General features: G+C 33.7%; 1 protein-coding gene across 6 annotated transcripts in view; it reads right to left on the bottom strand.

The window, feature by feature from the left end:
• Window positions 1–6,261: 6,261 nt before the first annotated feature.
• The window catches only part of Trpc4 (transient receptor potential cation channel subfamily C member 4), a 201,953-nt gene continuing 192,793 nt past the window's right edge, over window positions 6,262–15,421 (bottom strand). For 3 of the 6 annotated variants that reach the window (XM_048800870.1, XM_015484012.2, XM_015484013.2), the window contains exons 9-11: window positions 9,008–9,049; window positions 8,777–8,866; window positions 6,262–7,325 (exon numbers count right to left, since the gene is read on the bottom strand). In XM_048800870.1, coding sequence (XP_048656827.1) covers window positions 6,603–7,325; window positions 8,777–8,866; window positions 9,008–9,049 — 855 coding nt within the window. In that variant the 3' untranslated portion in view covers window positions 6,262–6,602. The remainder of the gene's footprint in view (window positions 7,326–8,776; window positions 8,867–9,007; window positions 9,050–15,421) is intronic. The other 3 variants (XM_048800871.1, XM_015484015.2, XM_048800872.1) reach the window with 2 other exon arrangements.

Consider the following 15,421-nt stretch of genomic DNA (forward strand, 5'->3'; position numbering starts at 1 on the left):
TGACAACATGCTATATGATTCCACTTGTGTAACATTGACAAATGTTTTGTTTTAATTTGACAAAATTACACAAATGGAGAATAAATTAATGGTTAGATATAGAGGCAGGGGTAGGCACTAGGGAACAGACGTGATTATAAATGGACAATATCAGGGATTCTTGTGGTGATGTAAATTTTCTGTATCTTAACTGTGATTATGGAGACACAAACATACACTTGACAAAATTGTATAGAACTAAATATCCACACAGCACACACACATTCCCACAAAGTATAGATAAAACTGCGGAAAACTAAGTAAGATAAGTAGATTATATCCATATCAATGTTCTGTGATCTTGTACTACAGTTTTTAAAGATTCTTCAGTTGAGGGAAAATAGATTAGTGGTATGAAAGGTAGCTCTGTCTCATTTATTTCTACCACACATCATTTATTCCTACAATTATCTCAAAAATATTTTGTGGCTTTAATATTTAAAGAAGAAAGTGGTACCAAACTGTTCAATAATTTTTTTTTATGGTGCCTTTATTTCTCCTGCACATCCACATTCCTAATTGGTACTTCAGACTTTAGAAAGGTGAATTACCAAAGTCCCATAAGGTAGAGAGAGATGTAACATTTTCATTCAGAATCTTCATTCAGAAATTTCTAATACTAGCTACTGAGTTCTTAAAAGGTGAAGTGTATAGTCCCTGTGTCTACTCCACACAAGCTTCCTACCTTCCCCCACTCCACAGGCGTCTAGTATTCAGAAGGCTGCATTGGCACAGTGAGTTGTTTCCTGGGAGTGAACTAAATCTCTCAAATCAGTTCCCTGAAAATATGCCAAAGCAAATCATATCTTATTTCCAGAGTGGGAAATCCATCTCATTATTGACAGGCTCAGATTATTTTCAAGGAAAAAAAAAAACATTGTGAAAGCAAATTAGACCTAAAGGAAACCATAAATATAAGCCATTTAAAATTAATTAAAATTCTGGATTAAAGAAAATTATTTCAAGTAACAAAAATTTGGCAACAATTCTTGTTCAAGGCTGGAGGATCAGTATTTGTACATGTTGGGGAATATAGCAGTATTAAATCTCAAATAGCTAAAAGAAGTTCAAAATGGTGGAGGTTTAGTGTGTATTTAAAAATAATTGTGAGAAATGATGCTGTGCCATTCACTGGGGCCACTGCATGAACTGACTACGGAACTGACTCTTGATCCCAAAGAAAGTGGAGAAGTTTACAAGACTCTAAACAGGGGATATCTGTCTTTTCAGAGGCACCTTATTGTCTATCAAGTACTTCTCTTTGCTTAAAAACTGTGTGTTCACCAATAAGAAGCTCTTCCATAGTGGTGTTAAAATAGGAAATAGTATGTGAATAAATTTCAGGAGGTAACATAGCTAGTAAGGGAATTTGGATTTGAATGCCTCCACTATTTTAAATAACTTGGAAAATGTTTCTATGCTATACAGTTAGATGAGAATAAAGTTATTTATAACTTAGATATGGTCTATTTCAGTTCTAAATAAAACATTAATAAAACCATAACGTACATATTTACATATATGCATATATATTTATAAAATAATAGATTTACAAAGACACAGGGAAACATGATAAATTATCAATTTGTTAGCAGTGGTTCCATTAGGAAACTGGTAATCTGGGAGAAAATTTTTGTAAAGTCATATCAATTTTTTTGAGAAGCTAAAATATGTAAGTTTAACTTATGTAAATGATGAAAATACATTAACTGATACAAATGTTACACAGCAGCACTGTCCAAGAGTAGTGCAACTTAAGCCAGGCACTGTGGCACATGCCTATAATCTCAGTGGCTTGGGAGGCTGAAATAGGAGCACTCTGATTTCAAAGCCAGCCTCCGCAATAGCGAGGTGGTAAGCAACTCAGTGAGACTCTGTCTCTAAATAAAATACAAAATAGGGCTGGGGATGTGGCTCAGTGGTTGAGTGTCCCTGAGTTCAATCCTTGGTATACCCTCCCCACCAAAAAAATGGGATTTGTGGATTGGTGGTAACAATATTTCTTAGTTTACAAAACAACAAGCACAGGAAATTTTAAGGCTCTTCCTTGTTCTATTTTATTATGACTTTAGCTTTCTAAAACCTGATCCATTTCATTGTCCAGCTCTATCATTTTTCAGTTAAGAAGTCTTAATATTATTTAATGCCTTTGATTACTACCAGTGTACATTAAGAATTATTATAACGTCTACATTTGAAGTAAAAATGAACAGGGTATTTTTAGAAACCAGCTTTTAAAAACGTGTAAGCATGACTTGGCAGAAAAAAAAGTAAAAAGATATTAATTCTGATTTTTAATTATGAAAAATCTGGACAACTCTAATTAAGGAGAGGGCAAAACTCACAAAATTTCTCCCAAATAAAAATTCATTAGTCAAAGCATGTATTACCCAATGTCTCATCCAAATAGCTGGATAGAGAGTTTTTGTTTGTTTAAGCTCCAACTTATCCATTGCGTAGCTGGGTAATTTTGAATATTTGCTATAAACATTCTTAGCTTTAGATTCTGGAGATATCTATCGAAGGAACACTTATTTAATATGGCACAAAAATTTAAACAAAGTAACAAATATGACAGTACTATGTAAACAATGTTGTAAACTCATTAGAATAATATTTTTTAAAATGAAATAAGGGGACTTCCACAGATATTACTTTTGTAAATTCTATGTTCAATGGTATGTCTGAATTTGGAGAATCTGAGACAAAAAAATATTTTCAGAAATATATTCAGACTTTTTTTTAAAAAATGTGAGTCATTGTAAACATATTTACAGGCACATGTGCATGGTTTTTACTAGGCTGGTTTTTAAGGATGCTGAGCTTAGAAGGCAGCTTTCCATATCACAGAAGCTTCTGCTGCAAACACAAAGCATAATGGTTAAGAATAGACAGATTCCAGCACTTGGTGCTTGCTCTTCAATAAAGAGTCATGAGACTAGACTAATTCATTCACTCGAATAAATCCCAGAAGTATTAAGGATTGCTGCACGCTTAAGAACACATTGTTATACCATTGTCACCGACGTTCCCTCCAAATTTACTTCATAATTATATTTGCTTCTTTGAGAATAGCACTATGCCTTTACCACCCTTGACTATTTTTGTTTCTCTCATTACTTCTTTCATTATTCCTAAAAAGTTATTCTTGAAATTTTATGATTTGCATTTGTGTGTTTGATCACTGAGGTATGTCAAGTTACTATCCATTTCAAGGCAAGGCAGCAATGATACTTTTTGCACTATTTTAATTTCCAGCTAGTAAATGAACATCCCAATTTAAGAAATTTCATATACAAATATGCATTATGAAATCATATGAGGATGATTATCACTTTGAAAAACAATTATCATTGAATAAAATATTTGCAACTGATTTCTCTTTCTCTCTTTGTTTTCTTTTTTACATAGCTTGTTTTCCAACTGAAGTTAATCTACTTTTATTTACAGAGAAATTTTCAGGAAAGCATTTATTACAAAGAGTGAGGTACATCCTTATAGCATACTTTCTGGTAAATGGAGCTTCCAAAATATATACCTGTACTAAAGGAAGTATTGTGAATTTAACCTCAATTATATTAAACCTTAACCAAATTTTCAAGATATTCCACCACCCAACTCAAGCAAATAATAAAAATAATAAAAAAGAATTTTAAAAAAAATCAAAAGGCATTAATGTAAGAAATGTGACTTAAACACATGGAAGGTGATTTTAAATTTCTCTTCAATATTAGAGATATCTATGTATAGGAATATGAATAGAAATAGAAATCCTAAATTGCTCAATTAGAAGTCCTAAAGAAATACTTCCCTTTGCTTGCAATCCCACTGTAGTTTTTGACTTTCTTAGTGTATCCTGTTTATCTTCATTAATGTTATATATGCCACCACATATTTAGAAGAGTATTTAGTTCTGGGACATCTGGTGCTATCAATATCCATCCAATACTTTGTGTTCTAAAAGCATCTGTCAGTGACGTCTGAGGACTGTAAAAATTATAATTTCTGGGACACTAAAAAACAAGGTGTTACCTGCTCCACAAAAATACCTCTATCATCATATTCACCTGTAGAGTGTCAGCACCCCAAACCATGATATAAATAAGCTATTGGAAAAAGAATTTTTTCTGTATTTTATTATTGTTGGGATAGTCTGAAGGACAGAGGGAATTTGAAATTAAATTCTGATAAAGTATGTATAATAATAATATATAGGATCTTTTCTTTAAAAACATCTATGCATGTGCACAGGCATGCGCGCGTGCGCGCGCACACACACACACACACACACACACCACACACACACACAGAAACAAAAGGAACCAATGAAAATATCCTAAATATTAAAATAAGCCTAAAATTCCTTTACTACTGAATGTTTGACATAGAAAGATTTTGGTATTTTATTAGCTGCTGGGTTTTCTTGGTATTCTAATAGTCTTGAAATAAAGGTGTGCTTGAAGGAACACATGCATTCATAGACCTGTGTTTCTTTAAACCTGTCCAGCCCCCTTCCTAAATCCCCAGGACCAAAGGAGATCAAAGTGTGAGCAGGAACTCAGTCATTTTGGCTTTTTTGAAAATTTATACTTAATACCTAATATTCAAGTCAATATCTGAGATCCCATATTGAATTATTTTTCAATCTTTTAATTTCTACAATGCAATTGGGCCTAAGTTGTGGGCAGCACATCTTTAATTTTGTGCATAATTCCTTCTTTATAAGAAGAGACACATTTGTGGTACTTACCAAACTCATTCTCTCTAAAGAATAGGATTTCAAAATTGGCAACAGTAATCTCTTTATGTGTATGTTTTTTTCTTGTTCTTTAATGTTCTGAGAGTTGGTACCATGAAGTGATTAAGTTCATGACCATGAAGTACACACAGCAGTTCCATCACTAACAGAATGACCTTACCTGTTTCCTCATCTATGAAATGGAGATGAGAACAGAAAGTACCTAAGAGAAGCACATAAATGTACATATACACATACATACATATGTGTATGTATGTGTATATATGAAATCTGTTTATATACATGCACATAGAACATAAGTTTATATATGCTCATAGAATATATATATATGTAAAATACGCATAGAATAGTGGTTGGCATTGTTATTACTATTATTCCTCATTTTTGATGTACAGTAATCAGAAACTGAATTTCATAATATGCCATTTTTGCTTAATTATATGATTTCTGTCATCCACAGAGGAAATTTTTGAAGTAAAACAAACTCAACATTTTCCTTTTGATCTAAAATAAATGCTAAGTGTATGCAGTAAGGAAAATTTCCACGGGGAATTATATAGAAACAAGTAATATAATGAAAACTTTAAGAAGTTGTCAGTACCATTTTGTATCATGTCCGAACACTTTCCTTTTCATAGTCCAGAGAATGAATGTAACACAAGCTAAACTTTCTTGCAAACAACAGAAGAAATAAGAAATTAAAAAAGTCCCTACAGGGAAAACTATATATCATATCTATATTTACTGATAAGGTTAATAATTATTTCTGAGCAATAATATTTTTTAAAGCAATATATATCAGTCACCGAGGGAAAGAAGAGAAAACTACTATGATTTTGAGTTAACAACAATATGGTGTGATTGAAAATATTAGAATTTTACTTTGTACAGAACTATACCATTAACATGAATTCCTTTTCATCTCAAAATTGTAAGTATGCAATCATGTAGCTTTGTTTATGTGCTAAAATCATTCTAATTTATTATTTTTGCCACATTTTTGAAATTTGGTTATTCACAAAGGTTCATGTTTATACTGATAAGCGGTGAAACGTGAAACAGGTAAATCGATGTAAGTTTTATTATGAAAAAATCTCATTAAAATCATAAGTCATCAAAAATTATTGAGACAAACATTTACTTATGGAAGGGAGACACTGTGACAACCTAAAACTCAAATACACCTGGCTTTCATTTTAAGAAAGGGTTCAATATGACACCATGAGAAGAAGATTAGCTTGCTTTAATTGTGTACTATAATTATTTACACATTCTTAAGAAATAATTTGGGAATAATTGTGTTTTAAAACCAAACTGTAGGCCTGGATGAAAAGTCCTTGGTGAGGAATTATTTCTAGAGATTCCCCCCCACCCCACGCCCAATATGAAAAGCTCTAATATTTCAGCTACATTTTTTTGCATATAAAAATATCTATTATAGGAGTCAACTACCACATGAAAGAAATTGCATTTGTTTTAATTGAAAAAGGTAGCTAAAAATTTTCTGTGGGTATTGCAACAGTACAAGAATACAAGGTGCGTTTATTTATTAACAAAAACAATTGTAAAACAAATTGTGAAAGCAAAAGCAGGCTACAAAACAGAAGGGTTCTTGATTGCCTTTGCCTTGAAATAACAACATGTTACAAGTTAATATGCCACAGTTGATAAATGCTATAAAGTGTAAGTTAGCTTTTGCTAATTTTATTTTAAACATTTTCCCCCACCCAGAGCACTATGGGAAAAAAAAAATATATATATATATATATTATATATGTATGGTAAACGTTTCCTCCTTCCAGTATCACAATCTTGTTGTCACATAATCTTCATGGGTGACTGTGTCTGTGAGGCTTAAATCATAGTCTATGCTCGAGTCCTCCTCCTTCGCATGCTTCTCTTTGGGGATTATAGGAACAGTGTCCTCCACCACCACCTTCTCTGACTTGAAAGAACACACTCTCTTGCCTACCTGTAAACCCAATGTGTCCGTGTTCCTTTCTCTATGGTCTACTAATACACACTGTTCACTGAGACCAGGAATGCTCAGGTCACCCCGTGTAGCTAATCCTCGGGATTCCAGTTGAATATTTCTCTCAAGTGGTCCTGCGGCCTGTTGGCGAGCAACTTCTTCTGAAACAGAGAAGATTTGGTTTGCATTTTGCTCAGCAGCGTTTTGTTTTGATCGTCTATGAAATAACCCGAAGTTTTTGATATCAGCCACAAAATTCACTTTTCTCTGCTTCTCCCTCGGTGGCTCCTGAACCACCAGGGCAGAGCCATTGCTTATGTTATGTCTTTCGGAGGCAATTGCTGCTGACCTCGGATGAATCAGAGTGGTTAAATCAAAAAGGCTGAAATTCTTTTTCTTGTCCTTGTTATTACCTTCATTATCACTCTTTTCGTCTGAGTCTGCTGAATTGGAAGATTCCTTCGTGGCATGTGCAGACTGTATTGAAGAAAGCTTGCTTCCTCTGAGTAATCCCAGAACTTCGAAGCGGAAACTAGAAATGTCTTGCTTTAGTTCCTAAACGAAATTTAAAATGGCACATTAGGTTGTGACTCGAACACTAGGAAACAGCACTTTCTAATTTCACATATACGTCTGAAAAGTTTCCATTCCTTTTTGAGAAATAGGATTCTGTTCTACTGTGGTTGTATTTAGAAGTCCCAGTTCTCTCCCTGGCATTTGGTGTCATTTTGATGTCTACTCATTTTCCTACTGGAGTTTTGTGATCACAAGGAAACTTTCTATGGATGATGTGAAAAGAACCCAGAGGAGTTGTGCTTTGCACTACTGTGTAGCCCAGGATGTGGGTTTTCTTTGGGACTGTGGTGTCAAATACTCCCCCTCCAAATTGTTCATTTGCTGTTGAGTCTCCTTTACACTCTACCAGGGATGCATTTTTTAATCTTGCAGATTTTTCTTTCAAAGAATATTGGAAAGAAAATAAAGTGGAGTCTACCCTTCCAAGAGTTGAGAGTGACTTCCAATGATTTAGTACCTTGGTAAGGACTTTATACCAACACCTGCATCAAGCCTGAAAGTCCTGTGACTTGCTTCATGTCATGCATTTCCTAGATTCATCCATTTCTCTTATCTTTTCAGGGAAACTGAATTCTCAGTCTTAACCCTATGGTGGCCTTCTTGCTCTCTTCCTTCCAACCTGTCTCCCAAAGCAATTGAAGCATTTAACTTCATAATTTGAGTGTTTTAGCTGTAAAGAACATTTTGGATTTTTGTTCATTTGCAATTGCTTTGTAATTTATTTATGTTCTTATCTAACTAGCTGATAATTTTTATTTTCTTTGTCAAAATATCTGCTTTCTCTGTAAAGATCTCCTTATTTTTTTCCCTTAGTTGTTTTTGTTTGTAATATCTTAATGATTCTTCCAAAATCTCTGACACTCAAGCAGAATAACATAATTAACACACAATTTTGTGCATACCCTATTTCCTATATTCTACTCAGTTCTTCTGACAGAATTAAGAAAAAGGGAAAACTCAAGTAGAAAAGCCAAGTTGTAACTTACAGTTAAACTCAACCTTAAATTCCTTACAAAAATGTTGCAGAACACCCAAAGGATTTTGTTGTTAACATGTTGCTTATTAAATTTTTCAGATATAGAAAGCAGGATGAACTATCAAACACTAAAGCTCACTCAGTAGAACATTGCTGGGATCAATGAGTCAGAGCGTCAGAGTGCCACGAAGCTCTAGGATTTTCTCTGCCTCCAACTAAGTCCCCTTGACATTTTGGGTTAAGTATGTTTCAAAACAATTTATTTTGGGAAGAAATTTCATCACTTGCTGTTTTCTTTTTAAGCCATTCAATGGGATTTAATTTAAAAAGGAGAAGGCACACGAGACTTTTAGAAGCCATGGCTGAGTTTTCAACTCTGATTTGAAATGGGCTGTGTCTGATTCCATATTTTGCAGACTCTGCCTTTCATTAGGATGAAGATGAAAATGATTACCTTAAAGTTCTCTTCTGTCAGTCCTTCTTCAGTTTTAGCATCTCTAATCATGGCTGCGACATATCGCTTCACCAGGTTCCTCATAACTTCCTGAGGCATTTTAGAACCATAGTATTAGTATTAAATGCATAAATAGGATTTTTTTTTTCCTGAGTCTATTCTGAATGGGGCGGGGGTTGTGGCTGTATTTTTTAAATGCCAATTTCACAATACAATCAAAGGATAACTTACTTGATATTGATGATGTCTTCTCAAGTTATCAGCAGCTCTCCTCTGAAAAGGAAAAGGACATTTCCATTTTGGTTATATTGGTAAATATATTGACCATTTTAAAAAGTAATTCACTGTTTTTTTTTTTTTTAAATCAAGAATTTTTACTCTCCATTATCCCTCAAAGTGGGAGTTTTACTACACAATGGCTATAGAGTGCTTCACATGAATTTAAAAACTGGACCAAAATAATACAATACAAGAATATAATATGTAGAACATTTAAAACAGAATAAGTTAACAATGGTGGAAATGTGCCTCTAATATATGATCTAGAGTTAGCTAGTTGTAGTTGATACACACCGAAACCACTTGAAATGATGCTGAGACTGAGATGGGACATATCAAGTAAAAAGAGGGAAAGATTAAAAAGTTATTCATGACATACAACATACAACGAGAAACCTGACAGGACAAAAGACTCCCCCCACTAAACTATTTCAATCATGCCAATTGAGATATTTTAGGTAGATGAGTGGATTTGATATAATACATAAATACATAAGAACTCTGTTCAAACATACCATTAATTTACTCATCATTAGCATGAGTCCCAATAATTTAGAAAAGAACAGAACGTACTTTGGGGGCTGGAGATGAGTTAGCACAAAAGAATGATTTTGTAGTACAAGATATATAGAGAGATGAGTAGTGACTGAATCATCATACTTCACTCAAATTTTATATTTGAAGTTTTCACAAGGGTTCTAAAGACATTGGGGAAAAAGCTATCTATCATGATCCTATTTTATGTTTTTAGAATAAATAGTAGTATTAATTCATCATGGAAAAAACTGGACAATATAATCTAAAATAGAAATATTTCTGTAATAAAAATATTAATTTGATTAGTTGTGATGAGCAATTGAAATAACATATTTGGGTTTTAAATTAGACTTTTGATCTTGTTCCTTACTAAATATTTAATTACAAACTGACAAAATAAAATGTTGGAAAGAGTTGCATAGGTACCACTGTGAAATGCTATTTTAAACAATGAAACAGTTTGAAAGAAAGTAATTTTTTCCCTTCAGAGACAAAAGGGAATATAGGATGTTGACCATTAACCATAAGAAGGGATTTGTGTTTCATGATTAGGAACCAATGAGACAATGCTTAGCTTCTTAAAGGCAACTAATTATGTTAAAAATCATACAATTCTGAAATGAAATGCATTTTCAACATGATTAAGGCAATAATATAAAAGCTAGAAATTTGAAACAATACAAAATTAGAATATGTTAAAAAAAGAATAGAGAATGGGAATTTTATGACTGGGCCACCAGATGGAGGTGTCTGACTCTTGCTGAGACACAGCTCAGCTGAAATTCAAGACAAAAAGCACTGTAGAAGAAAACATTAGCCTTCCAGATCCCCCGAATGTGCTTAGAGTGAACGAAAAGATTAAGTGAGTTACACACCAATTTCTTTAACCCTCTCATTAAAATCATTATTACTAGTGTCTCCAAGATTTAAGTAGATAGAAACTCTTAAATCAATATAAAATGAATTTAGTTCACTTGTTATATTTTGTGTCCTATATCATTCCACTATTCTGCAATAGAAACCCTTTAAAAATTCAATCAGAAATTTTCAGCAAAGTGCAGTTTGAAGTCATGACTGAACTTGAAATTTCTTTAGCACAAAACTGAACTCAAGGATAACAAAATTGAAGAATTATGGGTCACATAAAAATGATAATGACAAATTTTAGAATTAAAATAGGCACTGTCTTTCCTTCAGTAGAACTTTGCTCATATCCAAAGTTTAAAAAAAAAACCTTTAATTTAAACATAAGAAGATTTAATATAGCAGTTTAAACAATAATTCTATATTTATTTTTCTTGCAAAAATTGCAAAAATATAAACAGTTTTCTAGAAAGAGAAAACAACATAGAAAAAGTTTGCCATGATAACTTTTAAGAGTTAATTTCCATAGCCCAGGCTTAAGGCTAAGTTAATACAGGTAATGACTTTTGCAATTTGGGTATTTTCTACATCTACATGGTGATGATAAGAAACTATTTTTGGTCTTATGAGATAATGTCAGCCAACTGAACTTCAAATCCTAGCTAGGAAAATAGGACTGAATGAAATTAACCAACTCCTCCTCATCAAAACCAAAAAAATGAAGGCAATCTACCCATCAATTGGTGAACACTACACTATGCATATCATGTATTCCTTATCTTTTTAATCTCCTTTCTCTCCTTAGTACTATGTGTTTACCTGGGTCTGCTTTCTTACTTTCTGAGAGGTTGTGAGGTGTGATATTAGGAAAAAGGACTTAGGGACTTACTTGTGTCTGAAGCTGACTGGGCCTGAACTGAAAAGTTATCTCTGAGGTTGCAAGATGAAAATAAACTCAGTGGATAATTCCAATGACTAAATAAGAGAGTAAGGCATTTAGCACTAATGTGAGTTTCATCCTCTTTCTGCACTCTTACTTTCCAACTGATAATCTTAATTGGAATATTTAAGAATATTGTAAAAATATTCTTAAATCACAAAACTGTACAGTCTGACAAATATCAGTATTATCTCTAAGGAAGTAAAATAATGTAGTTAAAATATAATTGTCTCTCTTTGTGAGATTTTCATGGCATTTCATGTTTATGGAAGCCTTTCCCTCAGTTAAATGGTTGGAAACCTTTGTCCTTGGCAGTAAAGAAGTTCAGAAGTAGAAAATCTGCATTTAAGTAATATAGTCAGTGGATTCTTGTACACTTGGATAGATGTAACACAAATCCAGAAGAGAGACATCTTTTAGGGGGGCCTGAAAACATGGACATCTTTCCATGACCTCTGTGAGTTTTCCTTTGTTTTTATAGCATCTATCTTAGCTTGCAGAGCCAATTTAAGATATACTTAAATGATCACATGTTCACATGCAAGAAACCTGAGAGCAATAAAACACACTTAAATGGCTTAAATAAAACACATTTAAATCACTGGCAGTTTCTAACATGGAATGCCAAGAACAGGAATGACTGCAGATGAAGGCAGAATATAGCATTAAACATGGTGAGAAATGTGAGTGTTATTTGACCACAGGGAGGAAGAGGTGATATTTTGCTAAAGAAAGAATTAGATTTGGCAACAGCTTTCACAGGAGTGGGGTTCTGAATTCGACACGAGGGAAGCATAGGTCTTTGATAGGTAGAGATACACAGGTGTCTGGAAAGTTGGAATGGGGTGAGCAAATATGCCAGAGCTAGAGAGACGTGTTAAGACATGCTCTGCAGCTTCCAGAGGTAGGGGTGCAATGTTTTCTGCTATTTGGAATGTGTTTAGATGCTGTTGGGGAGTTAACATGCATATATATATATATGTATATGTATATGTATATGTATGTGTATATATATAATATATATATATATAATGTAAAATCTAAAATCTTAGCTGGCAAAGAGAATTCATTGGTTAATAGAACCTGAGGCGCTTGATTAGTCAAGTGACATGTGATGAAAGCTGATCATCTGACAGTAGTATGAAGTGGGAGAGACTCTTTCTAGTTCTCCAAAGTGGCCATGAATCCTTGGCAGCCTTTGGCTCACTGCCGCATCACTCCAATCTCCACCTCTATCTTCAAAGGGCCTTCTCCTTGTGACTCTAGAGTTTCTCATCGCCCTGTTCTTTCAAGGACCTTTCCATCATATCTTCAGTTCACCTTAACTGGTTACCTCTGTAATGATCCTATTTCCAAGTAAGGTCACATTCTGAGGTGGTGGGATTAACCTATCTTTTTACCCGGAATTAAGGTACAAAATTCGACCCATAACATACATATTCTTTCTTTCTTCCCCCGCCCCCTTAAGGCATAGACAGATTCTCATCTTTTGCATTCTTACCTAGCTATCCATGCACTCCTTTTGTTTTTTTTTTAATTTGTTGATTTAGATATGCATGACTGTAGGTTGTATTTTGACATATTATATATACATAAGAAAAATGACAGAGATAAAAATAGAAAGGAAGAGAGAGAGAAGACTCACTTTAAACACCACACTGATAGCAGTGGATCATGAATATGAATCCTTTTTATAACAGTAAAAAGTGAAATTTATTATGTAAATTTCATAATAAATGAAATTTTCATAATAAATTTCAAAAACATTTCTTTGCCAGCTAAGATTTTACATTTATTTAGGAAAGGGAGAATGGGAGCAATCTCAAGAGAGAGAAGCCTTTGGGATGAAACAAAGAATATGAAAGAGAAAGGAAAACATGGGCTATCTCCAGAGGAAGAGACAGTCACATATGTACTCTAACAATAAACATAATTATTGAAAATTAATGATATAATTAAATACTATACCATAGGACTATTGTCAGTGATATTTGGGATATTTGCAACATTTTGTTGGGTAAAGATCAGTGGAGTTTTAAAGAACCTCATTAAGGGAAACATTATATCATAATTATCACTGGAAAGACCGAAAACGGGAAAATTAACCAATTTGTATTCATAACAATAATTCAATAAGGGACATTTCATTAAAATATTTATGTAGGTAAAGGGTAATTAGTTTTGTTTCAAGCCATTGCCATGTTGAGAGTTTTGGGAGTTGCCTTTTGTAGCCTTTTTAAAAAATTGCATCCACTGTCAGTTGTGTGTTTAAGACAACGAAAGTCAACCACAATTCTTTCTGTAGCAGTGTGTCTAGGAAAAAATAATTTGGAAGAAGTGTCACTTGCTTTGTAAATTATATCAGAAGTCATTAGCCTGGGTACAGAATATTCCTTGTGAGAATGGCTTTTAAGACAGGTGCTGAGGGCATACCTGAGAGTCCTATTAGCATAAACCACAGATTACAGGTTCCTCCTGATTTGTTAGGATAAGACAATGGCATTTGGATCAGAACTAATGGTGAAGGAAAAGATCAAGTAGTGAGAAGCCTCTATGGCTGGGAGGAATGCCCGGTTTCAATTCAAGTGTCAGGTTGCTTTAACACTGGGAGCATTTGCAGCTAGGAAAGAGAAGGCTCTGGAGAATCAGCTGTGACATTTTTTGACTTTTTAACTCCATTTCTCTCCAGGTTCACTGTGTGGGATGTCAGGTTCTCTGCACATAGCTAGTTCCCTGTGGTCAATTTTCAGTGTCATTTTCTCTCATTTCCACTCTGTTTTTTTCCTATCACTGATTTTCAGACCATGAATTATGCCTTTTAGTCTTTGCTTTGCTCAGTGAATTCCTTAAAGGATTCAGCCTGCTGTCTTCTTTTTCGTTAAAGAAGAATCAAAAGCAAAGGGCCATTTCAGGATGGGATCCCTTTTCCCAAACTTGCATTATCCTCCTTTAGAGACAGATCTACAGATTGTTCTTTATAAATACACTTTCTAAGCGTATAAAAAATAAACAATGCACAATGCCTGAATGTTGTATCATCAAACCAAATATTGAGAACCTCACTCTTGAAATACCAAGAATACCAAGCAATTAATTCTCATCCATCCCCATTTGGAAAAGAAAGTTAAATCAGAGGGCTCTGCTACAAATCTTATGGCAGTAACTCAGCGACACAGAGTTACACATGGATGACTACTGTCATATCTGTAAAATTTGTAGTTAGGCCTACTGAGAGTCCTGGAGACTAAGGAACTATATATTTTGACAAATTACCACTAACAATGAAGTCTGAGAGGCACATATTATTAGCATTCTTCCTTTAGGGATAGTAGGTGATGTGGATGCTTTCACAATTTCTTATTCCCTCACACCAACTTAATTGAGCACATTTCTGTGACATCCAGATAAGTTGGAGTATCCCACCTCTATCCCAGGGCTGAATGATGATTAGTGACCCATTACAATGTCTCATGTTCTTCTTACTATGCACTTGAGAAAAAACCGGAAAGTAGAAAACATAAAACTGAGGAATTTAAAAATAATTTTCTTAAGATTTTATCTAAAGGCCTAGTATGGTTTTGGTTTAGCACGTTGACCTATTAAGTTAAGCATTCCATTTAGAACTCTGGTCTGTGGCATTAAAGAATGTTTTGTATTAATTAAATGCTTTGGGGAAGTATCACATTAGCATCTTTGTACATTAATTAAATGGATCTGGACCTTTTGAGCAACAAGCACAAAGGTTGGTTTTGAGCTTAAAAATTTGAGATAGATCCTAATGCATTCTTTAATAGGAATTTTAATTAAAGTTTCAAGCTGGAAGTGCTTGTTAGAATGGATATTCTGAATGATTTTAGTTTGAGAATTAGTGTTTTAGTACTATGAAGAGTTTTAAGCAGAAAATTGATAAGAGGTAGTATGAAAAATCAGAAGTTAGAAAGTGTTTTTTATTTGGTTATTGTACTCTCACTAGTCTGCCCCTTTGGTAGATTTTCATGATTGACCAGAAACAAGCTATATTGCTA

Source organism: Marmota marmota, unplaced genomic scaffold (genome assembly GCF_001458135.2).
Source record: "Marmota marmota marmota unplaced genomic scaffold, marMar, whole genome shotgun sequence".
Taxonomy (NCBI): Eukaryota; Metazoa; Chordata; class Mammalia; order Rodentia; family Sciuridae; genus Marmota; species Marmota marmota.